The following is a 22438-nucleotide window of genomic DNA, read 5'->3' as shown; positions in this document are numbered from 1 at the left end:
CATGATTCCCCATCGCTGGTGAATCTGCAGCAGATTGCAAATATATGACAAATAAAATGAAAGGCAAAGATAATAGTACCTCAGTTGTAGGGATCAGATATGACAACATGTAGTAGATGATAATTCTTCTATTTTTTAATCTTACTTTGAGAGTACTTGAGAGTATTGTGTTCAGTTTTGGGCCCCTTGCTGCAAGGACATCGAGGTGCTCGAAAGGGTCCAGAGAAGGGCGATGAAGCTGGTGAGGGGCCTGGAGAACAAGTCCTACGAGGAGCGGCTGAGGGAGCTGGGCTTGTTCAGCCTGGAGAAGAGGAGGCTCAGGGGCGACGTTATTGCTCTCTACAGATACCTTAAAGGAGGCTGTAGCAAGGTGGGGGTTGGTCTGTTCTCCCATGTGCCTGGTGACAGGTCAAGGGGGAATGGGCTTAAGTTGTGCCAGGGGTGTTTTGGGTTGGATATTAGGAAGAACTTCTTTACTGAGAGGGTTGTGAGGCATTGGAATGGGCTGCCCAGGGAAGTGGTGGAGTCACCATCCCTGGAAGTATTTAAAAGACGTTTAGATGTAGAGCTCAGGGATATGGTTTAGTGGAGAACTTGTTAGTGTTAGGTCAGAGGTTGGACTCGATGATCTTGAGGTCTCTTCCAACCTAGACAATTCTGTGATTCTGTGAGAGCTGTGGGTGAAGAGGACGAGGGCAGGGTTAAATCTTTCTGGATGCAGCTCATCAGTGCGAACTGGAGACTTGGAGGAGCTGCGGCAGAGATCACTTCAAACCTACGACTCTGGGGTAACTTGGTCCCAAGGAAGGCAGAGCTCGGGCACTCCTGCCACACAGACACGAATCCCCACAACCCTCCCGCCTCACGACGAGCCATGCCCCGCCTGGGGGCGGGCGGCTCCTCGGCGGGCACAAAGCTGGGCCCGGCCTCTAGCGAAGGGAAAGCTGGGCCAGGGCCGGCAGGCAACGCTGCCGAGCTCCTTCCCTCACGGCGGGCAGGGGGCTGCGGGGCAGCGCCGCGCCATGGAGCCTGCGGGGGCCGAAGCCGAGGCCGGGGCTGAGGCACCCCAAGGGGCCGCCGCTGCTGCTTCTCCTCCTCGGCGCCGGCTGCTGGCGCAGCTCAGGGCCAAGCTGTGCACATGGTGAGTCGGCAGCTGCCGGCCTCCACGTGGAGCCGGGCTGCTCGCCGAGCTGCTCAGCCCCATCGGGAACGGGGAGGAGGCTGCGGGGCTTCGGGGGGAATCGCGGGGGGGAGCGGAGCCCCGCTGAGGGGAGCGCTGGGGTGCAGCTCCCGGCGTGGAGAGGGGCCGGGCTGCTCCGGGGTCGTTGGGTTGGGTTTGGTAGGTCTGGTTTAGTGTGATGTTTTGCTCTTTATCCGTGCTTTTCTCTTTTTAGTGGCGTTGTGGCAAAGGGGGGTGGAGGGAGACAGGTAATAGAAAATACCTGAGAGTGCGGAGTCCACAGAGACCGAGGTCTCCCATCCCCTTATCCCTTGAATCAGCTTGGGACAGAGCCCAGGGGATGTGTGTCACCTCCGCTGGCAGCACTGGTAAAGCACGGAAAATTTTGGGGGAGAAGCCCACCGGGCTGTGCAGGTGCCGCATGCCTCCGTGTGCAGGGCAAGGGCTGCCTTCAGCGAGCACAAACTGCTTGTGAGAACTACCCCTTGCCCACACGTTCAGCCTTCATCTGGAGGGGATCTCTGTTTAAAAGCCTTTTTAGGGCTCCACATGAGTCTCTGTGAAGTCCTCAGGTACCCTCAGCTGACAAGCAGGACATTTGCTGTCCTGCCAGCATCACGCTTAACACCTGAACCGCACGGGGCTATGTGTGGTCAGGTACAGACCCATTCCCGAGGGTAAAACCCGCCTTTCTGTTCTCGGTTACAAGCTTTTCCTCTTCCAGTTCCTCCTGCATGCCAGGAATTCCTCAAAAGGCAGGATAGGACTGGAATTAGGAGCTCAGGAACCTCACCTGTACTAGTGGTTTTGCCAAAATGTTGCCAAAGGGCTGTACTGAGCCTGTTGCTGGTACTTGAAAGAAAATAAGTAGCTCTCGCTGACTTCTGCAAGGTCCTCTCTGAGTTACTGAATTTAATTTTAATTTTTTTTCCAGGTGGTTGGAGGCTCAGCCACCTGAGATTTCTTAGAGGCCTGAGTATGCGGAGGTTTGATGCTTGTATGTAATAAATGAGCTGGACTTTTTTTTTTTTTTTTTTTTAATACATGGGGAAAAAACATAGGTAGTATACTTTCTGGTTCTTGAAGCAAAAGGTTTTTTTTTTTTTTTTTTTTTTTTTTTTCCTCCAGTTCCTTACCTTTTACAAATTAAATTGACCTCGATTTCAAAGTAGAGTATTAAAACACTGAAAAGTGTAACTCTGGGAAAAAACCTTTTTCTCTCCTGAATTATCTACTCATCATATTGGAATATGGCTTCAGTCTGAACCTGTATTTTTGTATATTAATTCACATGGCAATGTGGGATTGTTCAAATGAAAGTCTGTCTCCTTTTTGTTTTTCTTGTTCAGGAAGGGGTCAGTAGTAGTAGTAGTAGTTAAAGTTGAAATGTGAGTAAGCTGTCTACGTGGAGTGTTGCCAAGTGTTACCTATTACTGTTTAACTTCTGGCATAAATAAATTTTAATTACTGAAAGGAAAGCAGTATTTGTTTTAATTGGGGAAAAAAATTAGATTGAAATCATAGGGTTTATTAAAATAGCCACTAAAACTGTTAACAGTGGGCCTAACAGATTTTCTTTGACTTCCTCAGATACAGACTCTCAGTATATTTTAGTATCCTGGGGTATTTTTCCTCTGCATTTCACATGGAGCCACAGAAAGCCACTCTGCCTTTCTCATGGTGTTGAGAGCTGCACCCTGAATAGGCTTGGTCAGCACTGGCCTCTGTGGGAAATCATCATATGTTCTGCAAATTCAAGGACTCAGCTGCTTACAGGTATAGTCAGATAAGATACACTGTTTAAATGGAGAGGAGAAATAATTACTGAGTAGCTAATTATCAAGCAGTAAAAAAAACAAAGTACCCTCATAAAAAAAAATACAACAACAGAACAAAAATACTACCAAAAAAATAAGCTATAAAACTAAAAGGCCATTTCAGACCACTTACCTTGCGTCACCAGAGTCCCAAGTGGTTTAGTCCTTACCAGTGCATTTAAAAACAAACAAACAAAAAAAAAAAGGCAGAGAGGACCAATTTCTGGCATGGCAAAGTTAATATATTTTAAGAAAAGGTGAATTATTAATAAGAATCACAGTAATCAATAGTCATGTCAATACGAGAATGAAGGGAAGCATGTCTCTGAAGCGTTTTTCCCATGAGAAATTGTCTTGTAAAAGGAAACCAATAGGATTTAGTTTACTCTGAAATTTTTTGCAGAGGAACACTTTGTGGAAAGGTTTGCTCATTTGTTGCTGGAATTTGGTGAGCACTGAATTCCTAAAGCTCAAGTAAAGCACCTGAGCACACGTTTAACATGAGCAACCTTACTGTGTCAAATCTCTGCCTCGCTGCCACGTCACACCACAGGTACCTGTAGGCATCCTGCTTGGAAGAAGTTCACTTTGATACCTGGGTAAACAGAGTGAGGAGGACATGCTGCTTCCTGGCAGGTGTGCACCTCGTCGTGGCACAGAGCATCCATGCAAGAAGCCCAAATTGTATGCGTGGCTGAGAAAGCTGCCAGAAATACAGTGTTTTGGGGTTCTCAGGATGTTTTTTGAGGACGGACTTCCACCGTCGGTGAGCAGTGTTTGTATTTGCATCATTTGATCTCAGCAGAAGCGAGCGCTGTAGGAGTGCCTGGGCACACATTAAGTAGCAGTGCTTGCTGGTGCAGTAACCACCAAGCAAACAGTCCTGCAGCTTCTGGACCTGCTTCTCTTCCCACCTGCAAAAATGCAAAGAGAGAATTCCTTAGCTCCTCGAAACTGGAGGAACTTAGTTATTATGAAAGCTGATGGTCAGCTCCACTGAGACAACCAGGTCATCCTTGATTTTGATAAATGAAGCTGATTTTGAAGCTCATTAATGCTTAGCAAATTTGAATGACAGCAAATTCTCTGTCCTTTCAGCCTCTCACCGGAGCCTGGTCAGTACCCAACCAAAACACCGAGCGGGTAGAGTCCAGGCCTCTTCTATAAAGAGGGTGCAGTAGTTCAGGTGAAGCAGAGCTGCCTCTTGCCTAGCCTGGGGGGATGTTTAAAAACCTGCTCCACAGAAACCCATATTAAACAGGCCAGCTGCCTGCGGGGTGGTGTTGCCTGTGTTACTGAAACCCCATTTTCCCTTACTCTCGTTCACCACCTTAGTTCTTCCTTGATATTTCAGTGGCTCTTCTGTCCCCCTACCACCTATGAGAGGAGCCAGAGTTCGCAGGGCTGGCAAAGGGAGAGCCAGGAGCCATGCTTGTGTCTGCTGGAGGGAAGAGGTAGTCTCAGCTCTGAAATTCTTAATTAAGAATTCTTCTTAATGGCACCTGATGGCCTGAGTTCTTTGGGTGTACATAAAGAGACATTTCTGCATCAGTCTGAAGGATTAGCTGGAATATAAGAAGTCTTTGCTAATTTGTTCACCAGATGGTACTTGCTAGAGTAAAAAGAAATCCAGTATGACAAAAATGGGATAGCTTTTGGGATAGCTCCAAAGCTTTTTTTTCTTTTTTTTTTTCCAGCAACCACAGCTTCTGCTGTATGTGCATTTTACAGCAGTATTTACAGATAACACTGTGCCACAAAGTAGTCATGATAAATTTCCATCTGAAACATGGTTTCTCTTGCTTACTTCAGCCTTCCAAATGCTGGAAATGAGAACATTTGTTCTTTCATGAGCCAGAAAGAGGCATTCGCACCAGGCTGGATAGGATCTTAAAGGCTGCCACGAGATACATGAATACTTGCAGCGTGGACGTGCACAGTTGCTAGGATGTTCAAGGCAAGCTGTAGCAAAACATGGGCCTTGTGTCTCTTGGAGGTGCAGCAGTGCTGGAATTCAGCGATTTGCTCTCTCATCAGAATGGATTTGGAGACAGAAGTGTTTTTAGCAGCATTTCTAAAGCTGGATGGGCCTTGGGGTCAGGCTGACTTGAAAACAAAATGCAGGCAGCTGAATTTGAGTCCATGCAAAGATGATGTGTCGGCTCCAAAAGAAGGGATCGATTGCATGGTTTGAGTTGGCTTCAGCACCTCAGAACACACCCTTCCTACGGATGACATTGGCAGCCGGATTGCACATCATGGCTGGGTTACCTGGTAATTACTGCGTCGGAGTCCCCCGCGCTGGAAAAACAACCAGTGTCTGTCCTGTGGTGTGTCTGGCACGCGGGAGTGGCTTGGAAATGATCAGTGGAGAGCTGTGGAGAGGTGCAAATTCCTAGTGGGGATGCTCTTTCCTTGCTCAATTACTCTGTAGCAACAACAGAATCGGTTGTGCAGGCTGTTAAGTTGTCATCAGTAGTCTTCAGAGTAAACAAATTAAATGTGAACTTGTGCAGACCCACACAGGCAGCGCAGCATCGAGCCGACCTTGCTGGACAGCGTCTGTGGGAAGGCAGGCAGGGACCAGGGTGGCATGACCATGTAGCTCCCGTGGCAGGAAAGCCAGCCTCACCACAGGATGCACAGCCATCTCTGCGTGCTCTTACTCATCTGAGAAAAACCAGAATAGTTCAAGACCACTTCATATTAAGTGAAGAATTGCTGCTAGAAGAGCATGAGGTGGTTTGTTGGTGTTGTTTTCCCAGCTGTGGGTTGGACTTATAAGTCATCATACAAGCTGATGTGGTCTGTGGCCAAAATATGCTCTTAACTCCGTCCTCAGCTATACCAGAATGTAACAGAACAGAGCAAAAAGGATGGAGGGTGTAACTCAGGCTGTGCTTATCAAAATCTCTCGTGATGAGAACAGATCCTCTCGTTGGGCTGAGCTGTGTGAAGATCTTTGCAAATGTTTTGCAGCCTCAGTTACTGCTGGTTCGGGCTGAGCCTCACCTATTGTTACTGGCTGTCACGGGGTTGGATGAGATCTGTGCAGACAGAGCACAGAGCTGGAATGGAGGAACACTGGTAGGCAGTCAAAAAAGAATTGCCAACTAAAAAACGTCTTTTTCCCTTTACAAGAACCAAACATTCTCAAAACCAGCTTGAGCGTTTGGTTCTAAGCTTGCTGTGTTGTCCTTTATATTTACAGGCACATTCTGAAAACCATCCTCCTGGGCCAGATGCTCTCCTTGTTTATCTGTGGGACTGCTGTTACAAGCCAGTACCTAGCGGAACAATACCAAGTGAATACTCCGATGTTGCAAAGTTTTATCAACTATTTTCTGCTTCTTCTAGTTTATACAACAATACTGGCATTTAGGACTGGTATGTGAAATACGGGATGGTAGATTATGCTGTTTTTTTCTTCTTTCTCTTCAACTTTTTCCTTTCAGATTTTGAAACCATAGAACTTACTGAATATTTGTCCTCTTTTTTTAAAGATCCTGCTGAAATTCCTGCCTTATAATAATATACGGGAATGAATTTCATAGGTTAAATATGCAATTAATTAGATTTTGCTTCATATCTATTTAAAATTCTTATATTTGGGTTTAAGTTCTGTGTTATATTAGGAGGAAGTAGGAATTGTTGTAATATTTTTTTTTTAACCAGAGGCTACTTAATATTGTTCCTATATTATTAATTTACTCTTTAAGCATTCCTAATTTTTTTTTTCTTTCCACATGGAAGGATTTCTGTGCTTTTCACTCTTTGTACTGTTTTTTCCCAGGCTACCTTTTGCTGTTGTTATACCTTTCTTAAGCAGGGACAATCCAAACTGATCACCTCAGTATTACTTAGGCTTCTAAAAAGCAAGTTTCTCTCCTTTCCATGCAAGGAAGCATGTTGATTGCTGCCTTCTTCTATACAGACGGTGACAGTCTTCTTCAAATTTTGAAGCAGAGGTGGTGGAAGTACCTATTTTTGGGACTGGCTGATGTTGAAGCCAATTACACGATTGTAAAAGCCTACCAGTACACGACCCTCACGAGCGTGCAGGTAAGGACCAGTTTCTGGACTGTTGCGTTGATTACAGTTTTGTTTCTGAAATGAGATTCATGGGACAGATAGGGAAGCTATTTAAACCTGAAAAAGCTTTTCAATATCTATTTTCTCTGCAGTACAAAGAAGAGCATCCTGCCTCATGAATAACATTTCCAGGAAGCAGGGAAAATTGGCTGGTATTACCCAGTGCCAGCTCTTGAGTTGAACTCTAATTATTTTGATAGAAGCACTTCTAAGAGTTTGCTGACAGCCACTCAGGTGTTTTTTTGTTTTGTTTTGCTTTTGTTTTCATGAGACAGAATAAAGATTTAGGACTGGATAACACTGACTCAGCTTGGGTTCTTGCTGATGGGAACGAAGTAGATCTCCTGCCTAGTCCTAGAAGCAGTGGGAGGCTTTGTGAGATGCAATCCCACACATGAGGACACGCTGGAAGTTAGCTGGTGTTTCTGACCATGCAGCGAGGCTTTCGGATGTGGCACTTCAGACCCCTCTCTGTAAGAGATGGGAGGGAGGGAGGGAGGTGTGCTGGGCACCCAAAGTGCCAGTTAACAGCGATGCCCCCTGCAGTGCCAGTGCTGCATCGCTGCACCAGGACTCATCTCCTGTCCTGAATCAGCAGAAGAACCAAGGGTGCATTTTTTTTTTTTTAACCCTTCATGGACATCAGCTGCATCTGCTGGGACAAGGTGGGGACAGCGCGGCAGCAAGAGCAGAGGGCAATGGAGCTGTGCCAGCCTTTGCCTGCTGTTACTGGTGGTGGATCTGTGGCTTGGATCATGGCCCCGTTTACCTGAATAAAGGCATACTGGGTGATGCAGAATTAGCTGTTAGGTGAAAAAGAGTGTTTAGGTGTCAGTGTTTTTACAGAGTCAAAGTAACAAGGGTTAATATTTAAGAGAGTTACCCATAAAGCAATAAACTCCTGCGGTCTGGGCTCCTTTTAGGGAGCTGCAGTAACTTTTCCTTGCACTGTTAAAAGAACGGTAATATTCCTTATGGGTTCTTCTTGTAACATTTCCACTTTGTAATTAAGTGTTATGGCTCATTGAGCCTTTAATTTACTTACAAATAATGCTTCAGAAATTGGTCTAAAGAATGACATGTTTCAGTCTCAAGACCAAGCTAAGCTGATAATTGAGACACTGTTTGATCATGTACTTTACTGCTGGAAAAGACAGGACTTTGATCCAAATTCTCAGCAGTAATAAAGCTGTTCCCATGACTTCTTTCATGGAAATTAAGAAAGAATAGGTACAGGGGGTCATCGAGTTCAATTGCCAAATTCAAGCATTTGCTGAACCTTTTTCGCTTGTGATGACCTTCAGACTGATGCTTCAAGTGCCAGTTCAGCAACTGTGAATTTGCTGCAACTGCCTGTTGCAGCCAGGTTTCTTGCACATTTTCTGGAGTTACCAGGTTCTCACCACTGTCAGAAACGAGATTCAGGACAAGAAAAGCCCGTGATTTGCTCCAGCACAAGGCCTTTGTTCTCTGTCAGCAGCAAGCACTTCAGCAGTTATGTAAGAATTTGTCGTTCAGAGCTTCTGGCCTTAGTAGTGGCTGTAAATGGATGCCCAGGGAGTGAAAGAGCAAAGCAGGAGTATGTAAGACCTTCCTGAGTACAGTGAAATTGTTGTGAAAATGCTGGCAGGCTGGAGCTTAGCTCAGCCCAGTGGTTTTCTTCAAAGAGAAGTTTCCGCTCAGCAAGGAACTTCCATGTATTTTCACACAAACACAGGAAAAAAAAAGTTTTTCTTTAGTTATCAAAGGCTAGTGTTGCAAGGAGGGGTTTGGGAGGTTTTTACAGAGATAACATCAGGATGGCAGCTCTCTGCTCTGTAAAAACAGAGAAAGACTTTGGTCTCAGCTTTGGGTGAGACTTCCTCAGCGTTGGTGTGCTCCAGGCTGGAGGCAGGACCCGACTGTGCTGTTGTTTGACCACACAGCAAAAAGCAAGCAGTGCAGCTGTGGCTTCGTGTTGTCAGCACATTAGGAGGCACAATTAGCATTCTCTCCATTGATAATTCAGATGGGGACGTTTTATAGGCAGAGCAGCTTGTGCAAGAGTCTGAACCTCAACAGGAGGAACTGCGGGGTGAGCCCCTGGGGCTCAGCTGCAGGCTGCCCTTTGGAAGGCATGCGGGGAAGTGAGCAGCAGGAGCTGGTGAGCTTCAGTGCTCTCAAAGCTGTCTGGGGCTGGCAGTTACAGCAAACCAGCAACCTCCAGCAATCTGTGATAATTGATTAACCACGTATTAAAACGTCTTTTAATAATTTACTCGCCCTACCTTTAAAACCTTCCTATAAACAGTGTGGCCAAAGCCTGTCTTGAGGCAAAACACTCGTAAATCAAATCAACAGGTTATCTTTTTTTTTTTTCTTTCCCCTGTGTAAAGATGCATGCTAGGATTGAGGAAGATGAGAGTTTGGCAATAGTAATCAGAGCCATGGTACTGGTGGAAGTGTCACGAATCTGGAATAAATAAACTTCATTCTTTTAAATGGTTCCATTGACAGAATTCATTGCCATGTTGCATCTGCTTTGCACTTCTTTGATCTTGATCCTGTACAGAAGAGAGCATTTTCCACCAAAGAGCTTAGTAACGTAGTAGATGAAGGGAAGTCACGATCCAGTAGTTGGAAATCAGATTTTTTTGGCTGTAATTGAGGGTAATTGTCCCCTGCAACAGATTACCAGCGTGTGTTCTTCATCATTTGGTGCCTGCATGTCCTGGCTGCTAGTCCACTAACCAGGATGCGGTAGCTCTACGGCATGTTATTGGTCTGGATGCAGCAGTTCCCCATCTGGTGTTACTGAAAGAGGACATTATCTACTACTTCCTTACATCCTAATTAAGTATTATTTTTTTTTTTTTTTTTTTTTACTGAAGGGTTTTTTCTTCCGCTCTTTCTGTTTGGGTTGAAAAACTGCTTGAAGGTTAGAAAGCTGCAAAATAACAAAATAACAACTCGATAAATGGGGGATGAAAGCTTACTTGTTAATAGATGTCTACTATGAGAGGGTTACACATTTTGCTCCTTTATTTTTGTAATATTTCTTCATTTTCATTATTACAACTTCACACCAGAGATCTTTGGTTAGAACTTAGTGCTTTCAAATACAGTTCTGTATTCAGGACAGAAGTGCTTCAGACCAGAGGTGAAAAAACAGAGTTAGGAAAGCTAAATCATACATGGTGCTGAAACAGACGCTTCTTGATACTTGTCAAAACAGCCAGATTTGGAGGAAGTCTTACAAGTTTTTGTCATTTTGGTGTTTTTGTTTGTTTTTTTTTTTTTGAACCCAGACAAAAGGTGAGGTAGAGAATGATGAATAGATAGAAACTCACAGCACGATACTTTTTCAATAGAACAAAGTTGTATTGCAATACAAAAATACATAATACATGTATTATGACTTGTGTGCTTCTAATGTCTGATAATACAGCCTGGGAAGTACCTGTGCTTTTACACAGACTTCTGAAGCTGAACAAGCTGGAGACAATCCAAGAAACAAAGACAAATAAATGGAAGGATTAGAGAGAACCATTAGGATTTAATCTGTATCAACCCCCTTAATGCTGTGCTGGTAAGGCTTTAATGTTTGTAGTTACAAATGTAAAAACAGACTTAAGAAAGTTTGCTTGTAACCCTTGTGGGTGATGGCTGAACTAACAGAAGCAGAAGACCGTGGTGGTGGGTAGAAGCTGGCAGAAGTTGGACAGGAACATTACAGAAGGACAGGGGACTCTTGCCTTGGTTTGGAATGCCACAGTCATAGTGACCTGAACCTAACACTTGGTATTGACTTCAGGAGGCCAGGATTTAAAGGTTGACATTTAAGAGTAATTTGTGAGCAGTCTTTGGAAGGCCGACTTATCTGGTCTGCTATAGCCTGGTCCCTTCTATACGGTACTCAGAAAATCCACCTCTCTTTTCCCTAGACAAATTTGGAAACAGAATCTATTATGTCGAATTAAATATTGAACCAATTATGATTAGCTCAGTGTTCTTGGTATTATTTGGTTATTACAGAACATTAAGTCTGTTGTATGCTGCTACCTATTTTTTTGCATTAAGTGGTTAGCTAATTTTTGATTTTTATTTTCTTACCCATAACGTGGGTGAGGCTAACAGCAAGGCAAAGATACAGAAGGTTTGGGGAACACACAGGGAGGGGGTAATGAAGAAAGGAAAGAGAAGCCAGTGTTTGTCATGGAGTGCAGGCATCCTTGAACTTTGGCTGTTAAATCTGCTCAGAGCAACGTCTGCAAACACATCTGAAGTGCTTCTGAACTCCAGCTGTCTTGTGTGTCTTTGCTGCTGTGGCATGGATAAATTCCAGTTACCTGCTTCTGGCTGAGGTGGGCTGAAAAAACACTGGTGGATTGTACATGACTTTGAGAAGCTGGAAGATTGTGAAGGTGGCTTAGGAAACCTCTTCCTCCCATCCTATTTTCCTTCCAGCAATTTAGCACATGGCTTCCAGCACACGTACCAGTGCTTTTTTGGTATGATCCACTTGAAGAAAAAAAGAATTAACAAAACTGCACAGTCAGATTTTTGCCTTCCTCACTTTGCTGTAAAATCAGATCAGCTGTGTCTGTTACTAGGTCCAGATTTGGGTGGGTGAGCCACTTCCTCATATTGGTGTCACGGGGAGCAGTGTGGTTTCACTGCAGTGTCCTAGCATTCATTTGGGAAGCTGCTAGGATTGATGAGATCCATCACAGGAAGAGTTTCTAGGTCAGTGAGAGAGGGGACAGTGCCTCCTCTCCACCCCAAGACCCTTTGCTCTCAATGTGCTTTTCATGGTAAGACGTGGGTCTGACCCCTCCTGCATTTAAACAAACCCATGGGGGTTGTTTTGTGGTTTTCAGTGACATCTCGTGATGATGGAAGATAAAATCCTGAATGTTCACTTTCAGGACAGTGAAATGCAGATTTGGGATGGGCTTCTAGTGGAACTCATTTCTCTGTGCTCACAGCTGCTGGATTGTTTTGGGATCCCCGTGCTGATGGCTTTGTCCTGGTTCATCCTCCGCGCAAGATACCGACTGATCCATTTTATCGCAGTTGCCGTCTGCTTGCTGGGTGTGGGAACAATGGTGGGTGCTGACATTTTGGCAGGGAGGCAAGACAGTGAAGGTAAGGAATCGCTTATCATGCGGGGGAAAAGAGGGGTCACAGTTCCCGTGATTGTCCAACTTGCAAAGGAGAAAGAGAGGCAAATGCAGGGGGAAAGGATGTAGTTTGATTTTAAGAAAAGGAGAAGAGACACTGCTATTTGTATTTCTTCTTCAACAAGATAGAGGCTGAGGAGATAGACAGCTGTGAAATTTTGTTTGCTTGTGGTTTTGGATTATTTCTTCCACCTTAAAAGGGAAACCCTCATGATAAGCTTAAATTTTGCTGCTGTTTATGAAACCTGATGACAGGCCTTATTCTTAAAAGCTTGTTCATTTTACATATGATGGGGTCTGATAAAAGATGCTTCAGACTTTGCTGGTGGGGCGTTTTCTCTGAGTACAAATAGGAAATCAGAAGCTACTTAGCAATAGGCTCGCTTCTCTGGTTGTCTTTGGCAGACCCAGCAGAAATAGTCCCTGTGTCCCCAAGGTCCCCAGCCTGGAAAGTGCTGCCCTATGGCATGAGAGCAAGAGGAGCAGGCAGGAAGGATGCCCAGAACCCCAGTGATCTTACTTTGAATAAGAATTGAGAATTTCTAGAGCCAGAGGGTATGAGGCAAGGCAAATTTCAGAGGGGCAGGAAAGTAGCATTGCCTTCATCAGGCAGCATAAAACTAAGCCTTTTGGCCTTATTTTGGGGTCACTGCTGTTGGTAAGGTAGAAGGACAAACAGGTTTAGCTATAATGCTGTGTGCTACAAACCTCTTGGCCCTAAGGGAGAAAAATCCTCTTTCCCTTAGACTTTAGGCCCGTTGTGCACAACTTGCATGTCCTTACTATTGCTTACTCTCAGATTCCAGACATATCTCTGCAGTGATTGCCAACTGGCTCAGGGTAGGAAATTTGAAATCAATTCAAGGCTTTAAACAACAGCAATTGCCTTGCTGTTCAGCTGATGCACAATGGCATTTGCTCGATGACCGGTTGGGTAACAGGGAGTCCCACTTGCCCCGCGTGCACGTAGCTCAGCGTGACACCTGATACCACCTGTCTGCAGCGCCCACTTACCATCTGTCAGAAGCCTGAAGTGCAGTCCAGGTCCCGCTGAAATCAATAGATGGATTTTTGCCTTATGGCAAAAGGCGGGATGATGTTCAGCAAGGCAGAGAGCGTCTCTAACCTGGGCTTTGCAGCTCCAACAGCACCTAACGTCAGCAGAAGCAGACCTGGACCTACACAGCAGCTTGGTCAGGATGTGATTTAAATGCCAAGTTCAGATCCTTCCAGACTGTGCAGGGGGATGCAAGCAGTTAGCAGAGTCAGCCAGCAACTCGCCTGCACACACGTTTCCTTCCCCCCTACCCTGAAAAGTGCAAGGAAAATAGAGATGCTAGAGATAAATTTGCTTGTCTAGTTTTTAAAACAAAAGTGTTTTCAGCATTACCCTTATTGTGGATTAATATTTCTGTACAGGAAGTGACGTGGTGATTGGAGATGTCTTAGTTCTTCTGGGTGCTTCTTTGTATGCCATATCTAATGTGAGTGAGGAATACATTGTGAAAAATCTGAGCAGAGTGGAGTTTCTAGGAATGGTGGGCTTGTTTGGGACTATTATCAGCGGTCTACAGCTGTAAGGATCTAATATTTATTTTAAAACTAATTAAGAATATTCTGCAGATGATTGCTTGTCTTCAATGAATTATTGTTGTTGTTAATTCTTTGTTGCCTCTGCATTTGGGCTATGTTGGAGTCCTTCTATTTGAATTTTATTTTTGTTGCTGATCAGCATCCGTTTTATATCCTTTTGGTTTGCACTGCTCTCATTACAGCAATTGTAAAGCTCAGATCCTACAATTGAGTACAAGTGATACTTGGCTTTATTTTCGATCTGTTGACCTTGATGAGGACATGCAGCTCGCTGAGGACTGCTTGCGGGAATGTGTTTCCTAATGGCTTTTCTCAGTGGATAGTTTTAGGAGATAATCATTAGCAGGAGGTCGTCCGTATTAAACTTCAGTTGCAAATGAAGCCATGTATACTTTTACAAATAACCTCGTTAGAGGAACAGACCACATACACTTAAGCCTATCTAATGAATTTTGTGTTCCTCATTTCTCATCATTATAGTTAATAATTTCCTCAAATTATATTTCAAATAAGAATGAATCTGAAGGATGAAAAGGCCTGGGAAGAAGGCATGAGAATTCAATAAAAGTGCTCTTGACTTTCAGGCACTTTAATTTTCAAGTCTTTCCTCGTGCTTGTTAGAGGTTGGAGTTACTGCCATTCAATAACATTTCAAACAAAAATGAAGGGCTTACAAATCAAAATGTTTCTTGTATATTGTGCTAATTAAATTCACTCCTTGAATACAATATAATATGTGTGTTTTTTTTTTTTCCTTTTTTACTATATTATATCTTTTCTCTAACTCTAGAGCCATCGTGGAACATAGGGATATAATGAGAATTCAATGGAACTGGAAAATTGGTATGTGTTTGGCAAAATGATGTGCATTTTTACAGAACACTAGAAAAATGATGATGATTTAGACTTGAAATGCTGGGGTTTTCATTTCCTTTCTCTAGTTATTAAGTAACATTCATATTGTTGCACATTTATTTTCTGCAAACTTTGCAGTTCAACAAAGACATACAGAGTGCAGGGTCGAACATTAGAACTTTGAGCTCAGATTTTGCATTTTACATACAGCATGAAATCATTTTTCAAAATAAATTGCAAAAATCAACCCCCTTTAATCACAAACGTGCTTGGTGTTGGAACATTGCAAGAATATTTTTCTCTGGTTCTTCCTAGATGAAATACTGGGAAAATGGGATCTGTGGCACATTTAGGTCTCAGAACTGTACGTACAGAACTGTACATTATTAAGAAATATGGATCTACATTTCATAAGTCAGCTGTCATGTTAGCTGGGAAGGAACAACCTTGTATAGTCATTTCTGCAGTACAGGGTAGTTTTGAAAGATAAATATTTTTGCTGCGTTTTTCTTAAATTTACATTTCCGTATCTTTTAGGACACCTTATCCTGAAAGATGAACATACGTAGTTTTGACACATCTGAGGAATATCAGTGTTCTTTAAAATCGTTATTCCATCCCTGAGGAGTCAATTGTCATCTTATTTTTCAGCGTTGCTGTTCGCAGTGTTTGCCCTGTGTATGTTTGGGCTGTACAGCTTCATGCCAGTAGTGATTAAAGTTACGAGTGCAACCTCGGTCAACTTGGGCATTCTGACTGCGGACCTCTACAGCCTGTTCTTTGGACTTTTCCTGTTTTACTACAAAGTAAGTCACGTCTTTCTCTCCCTATAGTTTGCATCAAGTTTTTACTCCAGAATTAGAGAGAGAGCACTTTAAGAGCCCCTGAACAATAGTTTGCACTTGTGTATTTCTACAGCTTGTATGAGTTGTCACTGACAGATGTCAGTCAGGACTCATGTTGCACCATTAGGCAGTTAATGATTTTTTAAAAACAATTTTACACTTCATGGAATACATTAGTTGAGAGACAGTAAATAATTTCCTGACGTAAATGGTGGAGTTCTTGCTGTACTCCCTGTGTGGAGCTGTACTTTAGATTTGGTTCATCTCTCTGAGCGTCCAAAGGGAGGATTTGAATCTAACTGTCCTGAAAGAGTAGCAGTTTAGTGTGATTTAGAGAAATCACAGTTTTCTGTTAGAAATTTCATCTGTTCAGTACTACAAACATCTCAGAAGACTTGAGCTCTCTCAGTACTGCTGCTTAGTAGTGACTAAATGAACTAAAGTGTAGATAAATCTGTTATTCCTTATGCTTTCCAAAAACCAATTACTTCTACTGCTCCCTAAAATACTTTTTGAAGTGCCTTTTTGAGCTAAATGACAGTGCTAAAAATGTTTCAACCCACCGTATACTTTCCGGAATCACTTGTGGAAACGTAGCTTGTCACAGCAACTGGAGAAATCAAGTCAGTTGCTCAGTGATTGGAGGGGCTCAGTGAGAAGCCTGTGAGCTTTTCCTAAGACACTTAATTTGTGTTATTCCACGTGGTTACTTTCTCTTCAGCATTATGGAGAGCCAGAAGCTTTTATGTCAGACTTGTTTCTGATGATGAAGGCCAGTTTGTTTTATTGCAGAGAGGTCTGGTAATGATAGGACCCAATGACAGCTAGATTTTCGTGTTCAGGAGACTCCTCGCTCAGCTTTTCTCCTTGTTTGGGGTTCCAAAATTTGCTCCAAATTGCTAAGAACTACAAACCATCCATCAAAAATAAATGTAGGAAATGAACTGTACTTACATGTTAAAAATACCCTTTCTAAGTCACTTTCAAACATTTCAGCACCAGATAGCTTAACTGAAGAAGTGATTATCAAAGTCATGGAGTGGCTGAGGTTGGAAGGGACCGCTGGAGACCATCTAGCTCAAACCCCTGCTCAACCAGGGTCACCTAAAGCACGTAGCCAGGACGGCATCCAGGAGGGTTTTCAATATCTTCAGAGAAGGAGACTCCACAGCCTCTCTGGGCAGCCTGTCCCAGTGCTCTGTCACCCTCAGGGCTCTCTCAGACTTTCCTCATATGAGAGATGCTTCAGTCCCCTAAGCATCTTTGTAGACCTGTACTGGACTCTGACATGTCCATGTCCCTCTTGTACTGGGGAGCCTAGAACAGGACACAATGCTCAGGTGTTGCGTCCCCAGGGCTGAGCAGAGGGGTAGGATCACCTCCCTTGGCCTGTTGGCAACACTCTTCCGAATGCAGCCCATGATCCCATTGGCCTACTTGGCCACAAGGGGCCATGGTTAACCTGCTGTCCACCAGGACTCCCAGGTCTTTCTCCACAGAGCTGCTCTCCAGCAGGTCAGCCCCCAGCCTGTACTGGTGCCTGTACTGGGGTTATTCTTCCCTAGGTGAAGGGCCCTTCTCTTTGTTGAATTTCAAGAGGTTCTTCTTCACCCAACCCTCCAGCCTGTCCAGGTCTCTGAATGCCAGCACGTTCCTCTGGGCTATCAGCCACTCTTCCCAGTTTTGTGCCATCACTCTGACCCTTCATCCATGCCCCTCATGATGAAGCTGAACAAGACTGGACCCAGTACTGACCCCTGGAGGACATCTCTAACTAGACTGCACCTTATACATTATAAATCTATGTTCATGATAGAAAAGAGGAAGAAGTAAGCAAGAGCTTTGGAAGGGACACAATAAACTGTAGGATTTTTAGCTTATTTGAGGAAGAGGTTTTCCTGGGAGCAGATCAAATAAAAATGCAATGAATCAAACTCTATTCAATACAGAAAGATTTTGCCCATTACCAGATGATATTTCGCAGTGAACCACTCAAGCCTTGACTGGGCTGCGGGCCTGAATGAGGCATGGAGAGTTCTGAGCTCCTGGTGTCTGAGCCTGCTGTGAAACAGAAGCTGCAGAAGAGTATAGTGGCTACAGCAGAGACTGAGCCTAGGAATTTGAGTTTTTGACTTGAGCACAGTGTTTTGGTGACACTGTCAACTTTTCATCCCAACTAAATCCATTTCAGGTGGAATGTGAATTTTGCATCTCTCTTTTTAAGAGATAAGCTCTTTTTTTTTTTTCCTTTTACTCCACAGCTAATCTTTTCTGTGCCTGTTCCTAATGAGCTCATTATGTACAGATATCTGCAGTCCCTCAAGAGATATTAAAGAAGGTCTCCAAGTGTTTCTGTTGTGTAAACTCCTTTGGGAAGAGTATACTGCAAATACAGACACTAGATGGAGTTGCACTCCTCCAGTAACACCTCAAGTACTCTTCAGGCTTGGTATTGAATAAAGGGATATAAGCTGCACAGAGTAAAATCAGAATCCTCTCAGAGATGAGTTAATTCTGAGCAGCCTCGAGGTTCAGCATCAGATACGAGAAGGCCTGGCTGCTTCAGGCTGCTTTTCCTTTTGCACAGTGCCTTCCAAAGGTTTCCAGGCCAAGTGACTACCAGCTAGGAATTGCAGTGCCTTAACTGTGGATGCCTCAGGTGGTTTTGGATCAGAGTCCAGTGCCATTCCAGCTCCATTCACTTCATCCAGCTCTGCTGCTTGACAAACCAGAACATATTTTTCAAAGAAATCCAAAGAAGCTAAGGAGATTTGGGTATATTTTGGAATTTCTGGGGCTGTGTTGAAAATTCAGACTGTCACCCCACAGTCTGGGTAGAGATACTGCTTCCACTGGCATGACAGTAAGATGTAAGATGCACTGCGTCCATCATCCTACTCCTTAATCTGTGGTTTGGCAAAGACAATAGAGAAGATTTTACCAAACTTGCTGAGAAAGTGTTCTTGGCTGTGCATAACTTGAGCACTTTGCTCTATTGAATTTGATGTTATGAAGTAAGCGTTTATTTTTCTTTCAAGGTGGATGGATCTTGGCAATTTTTAGACTTTCAACAGTCAAGTTGATAGTGATCCAAATGCCTGATGTTCCTCAGCAGTGCATATCCTCACCTCACACCACTGACTGCTCATTTCCAGTATGGAGCAGAGATGCCCACCTTGTAAAGGGTGCCGCAATCTCCATCACTTCAAGAACTTGCTGGGTGTAGGGAACAAGCCAATTTTGGACCAGTGATAACAGTTATTTGGCCCTGCAGTTGGTTAAGAGCTGTGCAGAGGACCAACTGCTCTGGTGACTTGCAAAAGGAGGGAGAGATCCATCTCTTGCCGGGATGTGAAATGTTTGTGTTGAAAAAATATTCTCTGAGGGGAACAGTGTTTCAGCATTCACACGTGTGAACAACTATCCCTAGGTGTCACCACATTTGTTCTAAATATTAGGATTCCTATATGTATTATTTGCCCAACAGTTGTAAGGGGGAGTTGCAGAGAGAAACAGTGGCTTGAATCTATCAGTGAATAGAGCTGCTCATCTTTGTCTTCCAGACCTGAACGCAGGGAGTGGTGGTAATCCTTATTAAAATACTTTTAACAGGGAGGGTGGCTTTTGCCGTCCTAAACCAAGGCTGCATTTGCATGGTTCTGCATCAGACAAGACTTAATGCACTTTTTTCCTCTGCTAGTTTTCAGGTCTTTATATCCTGTCCTTTGTCATCATCATGGTGGGCTTCATCTTGTACTGCTCCACTCCGACTCGGACTGCAGAGCCCACTGCCGTGCCGCAGCTGCGCAGCACCGGCTTGGACAACGCTGGGCTGAAGCTTGAGGAAAACGACAGCCAAACGCCGGCTGTAACCGTGCAGTTCACAAGAGAGGAATCTGTGGTGGTCAGCACTGATTAAAAAAATGGCAGCGTTTCAAAACAGAGCTTTTATTTTACTGCCAAAGTTTCCTTCAAATATTAATCTGGAGAACTGTTCTACAGCCAAGGCGTATGTCATGCTGCGCTGGTTTTAATGCACTGGATAGACTTTTTAAGGCCAGATCTTCAATCAGTGAAACTGTATTGATTTACCCTTGCAGAAAATCTGGCCCTTTGAAGAAGACAGAGTAATATTTATGTGGAGTCTCTGGGAGGCGAGAGACTGTTATTTTTAAATGCTTAATTAACTTAACAGCAAATGCTTGGGGGAAAAAGCCAAAGAATGTTCTCAGGTTGCTAACTAGAACAAATACACTTTATATTGCATTAGGGACCTAAATCTGTAAGATGTTATCGGAGGGCTTCATGGTTCCCACTCCTCACGTGGGTACCCTCACATAGCATCTTGCAAAAGCCACTCAGCTTTTCATGGGTTCTAGCGCTGCGAGCCGTGTTATGTGCACACACCTTCCACGTGGACTTTATTTATCTGCTGAAGGCTTTTGCTTCTGACATTCCTGCTTAAATGTTTGTCTCATCATATTCCTGCATTCTTTGTTGCAGCTGGGGTTGCTACAGAGAAGAAGTATTTTATTTTTTAATTTTACTTAGAAAGGCAGTTTGAGTATGTGTTTTTATAATCCCTTCTTTCTCTCTCAGTAGCCTGCTCTTTGGTGCATTCCCACTAGGTGGAGGAGACAGACAGTCCTCTATCCCGTAAGAACTGATTTCATTTTTTTTTCTGGATGAAACAGCAAGTGTTTGAACTGAAGTTCACTTCTCAGTGAAGTTCTTGAAATGGGACACGTTTCTGCAGAAAGATTTGAATAAAATTTGCATTTTTAAATTTTTTTGAGGTCTTAGGCAATCCTCATTGCAACGATAATGACATAATCTCCCAAAGGTTAAATGCTTTCAGTAGATTCATTTGCAGTTTTACTCCCCGTCTTCATATTTACAATAAAATGATTAAAATTCATGAAGCTGCAGTTTTCACATCGGTAAAACCATATGGGGATCTTTTTTGTACGAGTCTTCACAGTTCAGGCGTATAAAGTAACAATGAATAAAGTTTTCAGCAGCTGAAGAGTTGGTGCTTGATTTGTTTATTTTTATAAGCTCAGATTTTTTTATTGCTCAAAATTAGTATTAGTTGCTTTTACTGACCAAATGATTCTTTTAATGACTGAACTTCATACCATAACGAGTAAACGTGACATTTCTTGGAGGTACTGGTGATCAAATGACAAAGACTTGTTTGTGTATTTCTGGTATAGTTTATTCAAGCAAAATGATTCAGCAAAAATTTTACCCAATTTCTTTAGCAATAGCAAGCAAACTTTCAGCGTGTACTAAAGCAACAGACATCATCTTTTCACTGCGTAGTTCACGCACAGAAGGGTAAAGAGGTACTGATGTTTTATGAAAAGCATTTGGGCCCCTTATGCTTTACAGTTTGGGTTAGATTGGGTAGACATCTGTACATCAAAAGCTGAACAGGGAGCTGGAGACCATTTGGGGCAGGGAAGTCTGATGGCAGCAGATAGCTAGCAGAGGCCATCTGGATGAAGCTGTAGTTCTCCATACCTAATTTCAGATGCCTACAATCTGGAGCTAAATCCCACCCACTGTTGCCTGTTGTTAATTAACTATGTGTAGTTATAAAACAAATGACAAGTAAATCTATAGATCTGTAGGTGAGTGCTCCAGAACTCTGCAGTTTTTGACGCAGAGTGGGATTTAGCTCCTATACGTAGCAAGCTGTGTAGTTTGTGTAATAGAGTTGCTGGGGTCCTGTCTAATCTGCATCTCTGTGGGGCATGATTCAGTTCCATAAAGGTGTCAACAGAGACACCCTGTGGAGTCTGTGGCATTTGTTGGGGCTGGCAAAATAGGACCTAGGCTCTAGAGGAGACCTCCAGCCTGGAGCAGCAGGTGGAGGCCAGGTGAGATGCCCAAAGATCTCTGAAACAGCATTGAAGCCTGTGGTTGGGCCACTGCATGCTTCCCTGATGACTGTGTTGGGTCATAGGTGATTATTTTAGATATTTAACATTTGCACAGCTAAAGCTGGGTGCCATGAATACCAGGTAAAGCCCGTGGCCTGACCTGCAGCAGTTTCTTTCTGTGGTCGCTGGGTGGCATTTCAGCATCTCCGTGGGCTTTGCTAAAGCAGCTGCGTGTATCTGGGCTTTGGTGTGCCTGCACATCCCGTTTGCAGTGTGGCATGAAAATATGGTCTTATTGTAGGCACCGCAAGAAAAACAGCAGAGCCCTTTGCAGAGGCTCTGAATCGTGGAGCAGACAGGAGAAAGCCCGAGGCAGCAGCTGCAGTTATAAGGGGGGTGTGATTGAAAGTGCTCCCAGTCAGAGGCTGGCAACAGCGTGCTAACCTTGGCAGGTAAGTCAGTTAGCTCTTAAGTTGGCGGCATCCCCTCTAATATTTCCCATTAGAAGAAACGTAGGTGGAGGTTTTCCCCTTTGTGCAATAAATAAATAATTAAAAATAAAATAAAATAACCAAAGGGAACTCTGGGCCACCAGCTCACGTCACAGCAGCTCCACTAAAGGAGGAGGCTCAGGCAGTGTCCCGGAGTGGCCAAGTGGCAGAGTCAAGCAGGAGGGAACGTGGCAGCTTCCCCAGGGGAAATGCTCTTTATTGATGAGGAAGGCACCGAGCCCTGTTTTGAAAGCAGGGTGCAACCTTTGCTTCCTGCTGCTCAGCTGGTGGCTGCCATGCTCCCAAATTATGGTCAAGATGAACACAGACCTGGAAATAACACCACACACAGCAATGTAACATACTACACTCCCACAAGGATGCTCTTTGTCCTGTTGTAGTGGTGGGATGGGATAACCATCTAACTCATACAGTTTGGTGTTCGCAGTACAAATACAACGTCATCAAAATGTAAATCCATCAGCGGGATCAGGCTGCATCTGAAGAGTGTGAAC

At 43.9% G+C, this 22438-nt stretch overlaps 1 protein-coding gene across 3 annotated transcripts; it reads left to right on the top strand.

Moving 5' to 3' along the window:
• Positions 1-882: 882 nt before the first annotated feature.
• Positions 883-20570, top strand: SLC35F2 (solute carrier family 35 member F2). 3 transcript variants are annotated; one of them, XM_068670381.1, is made up of 10 exons: positions 993-1141; positions 2115-2177; positions 2771-2956; positions 6209-6384; positions 6932-7059; positions 12057-12216; positions 13671-13827; positions 14635-14687; positions 15351-15505; positions 19245-20570. In XM_068670381.1, exons 3-10 carry the CDS (start codon positions 2922-2924, stop codon positions 19461-19463), a joined length of 1083 nt encoding a protein of 360 aa, XP_068526482.1. In that variant the 5' UTR covers positions 993-1141; positions 2115-2177; positions 2771-2921; the 3' UTR covers positions 19464-20570. The 3 variants fall into 3 exon arrangements, with proteins under 3 accessions (XP_068526480.1, XP_068526482.1, XP_068526483.1); XM_068670382.1 differs by lacking the exon at positions 2771-2956 and having other exon boundaries at positions 994-1141; XM_068670379.1 differs by lacking the exons at positions 2115-2177; positions 2771-2956 and having other exon boundaries at positions 883-1141.
• Positions 20571-22438: the final 1868 nt, after the last annotated feature.

The sequence above is a fragment of the Anas acuta genome, chromosome 1, assembly GCF_963932015.1.
Source record: "Anas acuta chromosome 1, bAnaAcu1.1, whole genome shotgun sequence".
Lineage (NCBI taxonomy): Eukaryota > Metazoa > Chordata > Aves > Anseriformes > Anatidae > Anas > Anas acuta.
Note: the sequence above shows the minus strand (reverse complement) of the source record. Positions and strands in the feature narration are given on the sequence as shown.

Bases quoted from the DNA above. Each gene is read 5' to 3' on its own strand.
- SLC35F2 (XM_068670379.1), top strand. From the start codon at position 1,023: ATGGAGCCTGCGGGGGCCGAAGCCGAGGCCGGGGCTGAGGCACCCCAA. The intron at 6,385-6,931 runs GTATGTGAAATA...TCTTCTATACAG, and splicing joins AATACTGGCATTTAGGACTG to ACGGTGACAGTCTTCTTCAA. The intron at 14,688-15,350 runs GTATGTGTTTGG...CTTATTTTTCAG, and splicing joins TCAATGGAACTGGAAAATTG to CGTTGCTGTTCGCAGTGTTT.